The 5,470-nt window shown below is 48.9% G+C and overlaps 1 protein-coding gene across 1 annotated transcript; it reads left to right on the forward strand.

The window, feature by feature from the left end:
* The first annotated feature begins 1,292 nt into the window (after positions 1 to 1,292).
* Positions 1,293 to 4,420, forward strand: LOC145800698 (uncharacterized). Its single transcript, XM_082890427.1, has 2 exons — positions 1,293 to 1,752; positions 4,407 to 4,420. The coding sequence occupies exons 1-2, from the start codon at positions 1,293 to 1,295 to the stop codon at positions 4,418 to 4,420; spliced, it is 474 nt and encodes a 157-aa protein (XP_082746553.1).
* The last annotated feature ends 1,050 nt before the right edge of the window (positions 4,421 to 5,470 follow it).

Raw genomic sequence — 5,470 nt, forward strand, 5'->3', positions numbered from 1 at the left:
CCGGTCATCAAATACTCAGTTTCATGGATGCCTTCTCTGGATACAACCAAATCTTGATGCATCCATCTAACCAGGAGCACACCTCCTTCATCATCGACCAAGGCACCTATCATTACCGTGTAATGCCATTTGGGTTGAAGAATGCCGGGGCCACTTACCAACGGTTGGTCAATGCCGTCTTCCATCATTAGATAGGCCGGAACATGGAAGTGTATGTCGATGACATGCTGGTCAAGAGCAAGCTCTCCACCGATCACCTGGCCAACTTGCGAGAAACCTTCGCCACCCTACGAAAGTACCAGATGAAGCTCAATCCGGAAAAATGTGCCTTCAGCGTAATATCTGGGAAGTTCTTAGGATTCATGGTTAGTCAACGGGGCATCGAGGCTAACCCCGAAAAGATCAAGGCCTTAATCGAAATGCAGTCACCCAGAACGGTCAAGGAAGTTCAGAGGCTTACTGGCCGAGTGGCCGCCATCAACCGCTTCATTTCCCGAGCAACGGATAAGTGCCTTCCCTTCTTCAATGTCCTTCGGTAAACTTTTGAATGGACGGCAGAATTTGAAGAGGCCTTTCAATGGTTGAAACAGTGCATAGCTAACCCCCTTACTTTCTCAAGCCATCACGGGCGAACCCCTCTTTCTCTATCTAGTCGTGTCACACACTGTAGTCAGTGCAGCACTCGCCAGGGAAAATAACTCTGTCCAGCGACCGGTCTACTACATCAGTCGGGCTCTTCGGGGGGCAGAACAGAACTACCCATTGTTAGAAAAAATGTCTTTGGCCTTGGTCACCGCCTCCAAACGACTCTGCCCTTACTTCCAAGCCTATTCCATAGTGGTCCTCACTGACCAATCGTTGAAGAAGATAATGCAACAACCAGAGCTTTTTGGCAGGCTTATGCAATGGTCGGTCGAACTCAGTCAGTTTGATATCTCCTACCGGCCTCGGACAATAATTGAGGAACAGGCTGTTGCCGACTTCATCCTGGAATTCACTGACCTCACCCCAGCCACAACTCCTCCACCTCCACCAACCCCTACCGAGCCAGAAGACCCCCATTCTTGGACCCTCAACGTCGACAGATCATCCCGCAAAGAAGGCAGTGGGGCTAGTCTCATCCTCACCACCCCTGACGGTGGTTATTTCAAATGTGCTCTTCGCTTCCTATTCGATGCAAACAATAATGAGGCCGAATATGAGGCACTGATAGCAGGTCTCCGCCTAGCCAGAGACATCGGTGTTAGCCACATCCGAGTGTTTAGCGATTCCAGCTTATCGTCAGGCAAATCATGGGAGAATTCGACGCCAATGAGGACACCATGCGGGCAGATAGGGATATTGCTCTCCCCCTTGCTCGCCTCTTCAATACCTTCCACATCAAACACATCCCTCGAGCTGAAAACTCCAAAGCAGATGAGATGGCCCGATTGGCTTCTGCAGACCAGTCAAACCTCAACCACGATGTTCGCCTTGAATACCTGTCCTACCCAGCCATCTCCCCCAACCTGCGGGATGTTCACTTCCTCCAAGATAAACCTATCCCATGGACGGAAGACATCTTTCTGTATCTGACAACGGGAGAACTTCCAGACGACAAACAGCAGGCCGCCAAAGTCAGGGCCCAGTCGTCTAACTACATTCTTGTCGACGACCTCTTATACAAACATGGTTTTTCACTCCCATACCTCAAATGCCTCAATCTTGCTCAAGTTACCTACATGATGAGGGAAATCCATGAGGGTATCTGTGGTAATCATTGGGGCGCCCGGTCTCTAGCCCACAAAATACTTTGCACTGGTTATTTCTGGTCTACTCTTAATCAGGATGCGACAGACTTCGTGCTCAAATGTGATAAGTGCCAGTGTTTCACCAACATCCCCCATGCTCCTCCTACAAAATTGATCACGCTTTGCAGCCCCTACCCATTTGCCAAATGGGGGATTGACCTGGTTGGCCCATTGCCCACTGGCCGAGGTCAAACCAAATTCGCAATTGTCACCATCGACTACTTCACTAAATGGGTGGAAGTAGAACCCCTTGCTACCATTACTGAGCGGAACACAACCCGATTCATCTGGCAGTCAATCGTATGCAGGTTCGGCATCCCTCAAGCCATCGTCTCCGATAACGGCAAACAATTCGACAACGCCAAGTTTAGGAAATTCTGTGTAGAACTCCAAATCCAGCCATGTTTCTCTTCCCCAGGTCATCCCCAAGCCAATGGCCAAGTCGAGGTCATCAACCGTTCTCTCCTGAAGATCATCAAAACCAAGCTGGAAGTTGCTAAGGGACTTTGGGCTGAGGAATTACCCAGTGTACTCTGGGCTTACCACACCACCGCTCAGACTCCCACTGGGGAGACCCTCTTTCGCCTAACATACGACGTTGAGGCGGTCATTCCAGTGGAAGTCGGTCTGCCAACCCCAAGGGTTTTACACCGGAATCCAGAACTAACCGAAGAGCTGCGTCAGGCAGACCTAGATCAGATCGAAGAACTCCGAGAAACCACCGCTATCAGACGGGCCTCATATTAACAGAAAATGAGAACACACTACAAGAGCAAAGTGAAACTGAGAGAATTCGCCGTGGGGGACCTTGTTTTGTGAGAAGTAACTCTTGCCACCAAAAATTCGACTGAGGGCAAACTAGCAGCCAAGTGGGAGGGACCTTACGTTGTGAAAGCCAGACCACGTCCGGGCACTTATCGACTTCAGGACATGGAAGGTCGAGACCTCCCCCATCCTTGGCACGCTGAGCATTTGAAGCGCTATTTTCAATAAAAGTTGTACTTTTGTATTGTCCAATTACTGTATGTTCTTTTTGACAATCTGCACACTTGAATGTTTTCATTTTCTCCTTTTATGGTGTAAATTTATGATCCAATGAACTACACTTTGTATGACAGCAAGCTTATATTTCAGTTATCTGTGGTATTCCAATAACGCTTTGATTGCAGCCTCAGCCAGACTGAGCAACAAAAAGCCTCAGCCAGACTGAGCATGAAGAGCTCGGCCAGACCGAATCACTTAAAGCTTTAGCCAGAATGAGCACAAAAAGTCTCAGCCAGACTGAGCATGAAGAGCTCGGCCAGACCGAGTCACTAAAAGCCTCAGCTAGACTGAGCACAAAAAGCCTCAGCCAAACTGAGCATGAAGAGCTCGGCCAGACCGAGTCACTAAAAGCCTTAGCCAGACTGAGCACAATAAACCTCAGCCAGACTGAGCATGAAGAGCTCGGCCAGACCGAGTCACTAAAAGCCTCAGCCAGACTGAGCACAACATGCCTTAGCCAGACTGAGCATGAAGAGCTCGGCCAGACCGAGTCACTAAAAGCCTCAGGCAGACTGAGCACAAAAAGCCTCAGCCAGACTGAGCATTAAGAGCTCCACCAGACCGAGTTACTTAAAGCCTCAGCCAGACTGAGCATGAAGAGCTCCGCCAAACCGAGTCACTAAAAGCCTCAGCTAGACTGAGCACAAAAAGCCTTAACCAGACTAAGCTTGAAGAGCTCGGCCAGACCGAGTCACTAAAAGCCTCAGCCAGACTGAGCATGAAGAGCTCGGCCAGACCTAGTCACTAAAAGCCTCAACCAGACTGAGCATTAAGAGCTCGACCAAATCGAGTCACTAAAAGCCTCAGCCAAACTGAGCACAAAAAGCCTCAGCTAGACTGAGCACAACAAGCCTTAGCCAGACTGAGTATGAAGAGCTCGGCCAGACCGATTCACTTAAAGCCTCAGCCAGACTGAGCACAAAAAGCCTCAGCCAAACTGAGCATGAAAAGCTCGGCCAGACCGAGTCACTAAAAGCCTCAGCTAGACTGAGCACAAAAAGTCTCAGCTAGACTAAGCATGAAGAGCTCGGCCAGACCAAGTCACTAAAAGCCTTAGCTAGACTGAACACAACAAGCCTCAGCCAGACTGAGCATGAAGAGCTCGGCCAGACCGAGTCACTAAAAGCCTTAGCCAGACTGAGCATAAAAAGCCTCAGCCAGACTGAGCATTAAGAGCTCGACCAAACTGAGTCACTAAAAGCCTCAGCCAGACTGAGCACAAAAAGCCTCAGCCAAACCGAGCATTAAGAGCTTGGCCAGACCGAGTCACTTAAAGCCTCAGCCAGACTGAACATGAAAAGCACGTCCAAACCGAGTTACTTCAAGCCTCAGCCAGTCTGAGCCACCATTGCAACTTCATGATCATAAGCATAGCGGCCATACGCGCTCTGCCAGACTAAGTTACTTCAAGCCCTAGCTTCATGATCGTAAGCATAATGGCCATACTTTGTCAAATTCCAGTCCAACGTTTTCCAAATCAGACTAGTTCCTTGCTGGGTTGAGGTTCACAAACTTCGCATCTTTAACACTCTTACAAGTTAAACTTCACTCTACATTGAGTTTTCCCTACAGTCACTCTGCATTAAGGTTGCCTTACATTTTAAACTTCACTTTACATTGAGTTTTCCTTACATTTTGCACTTCACAATGATTTATACACAAGCTTTATACAAGTCACCATTCTCATTCATTTCAGAAGCACAAACAAAAGCAATAGCATGAAAACATGACTCAAAATTTTATTTATTCACAAACTTGTACATAAGTTTATTACAACCATTCCAAAAAAAAAAAAAACCAAAACTCTAAGTACATATTTTCTCCACTCCACTCACTCCTCTTCTTCACTTGAGGCGAGATCTTCCTCTTCAATGCCCTCATCTAGGGGGGTCTGAGCCACGTCGTTTTCGTCTATTCTAACACTGCTGAAGTCTATGTCTAGGAACAGCTCTTCTGTTTTACGCTTGAACATCTTCCAGCCATTGTCCCAGAATTCAGCCATTTCGTGTTTGTAGAAGTCCGACCGCTGGAAGCTCTGGATCACTTCGTCTTCACTCCTGCTCCCAGCGGTCGTCCCCGACAGACCAGCCCCCCCAGCCCCCTCTCTCGCCAAGTTGCTGGCAATAGCAACGTCGATGGCCGTCTGAAAGTCAGCAGACACCTTAAATTGCTCTACTGCTGCGACGTACAGATCAGGGTATGCTGCCCTTTCAGAGGCTGCCTTAGTTTTTTCTTCCTCCAACTCTGCCTTAGTTTTTTCTTCCTCCAACTCCTTCTCCAACCTCGTCTTCTCTTCCATTGCTCTAACACGCTCATCTTCCAGCTCCTTCTGCAGCCCAGCAATCTTCCGGTCTGCTTCATCCTTTTCTTTGATCTGCTGGGCGCGCAGTTCTTCATTGCTAGTCATAGCCTCTTCAAACCGCTCGATGGCGACCATGCAGGCATTTTGAGCATCCCCCAGCTTCTTCTGCTCGCCAACCAGCTGGAACTCGAGCGACACTACCTTGCGACGTTCGTCCTCCAACTCCAACTTGACCGTGAGCAGCTCAGCATGGGCTCGAGCGGTAACGTTGCGCTACACGATCGCCAGCACCTCCATCTTCTTCGCCTTCTGAGCCTCCCCCAACCCCCTGGCA

This window comes from Camellia sinensis, chromosome 10, assembly GCF_055761805.1.
Source record: "Camellia sinensis isolate YWXY chromosome 10, ASM5576180v1, whole genome shotgun sequence".
Taxonomy (NCBI): Eukaryota; Viridiplantae; Streptophyta; class Magnoliopsida; order Ericales; family Theaceae; genus Camellia; species Camellia sinensis.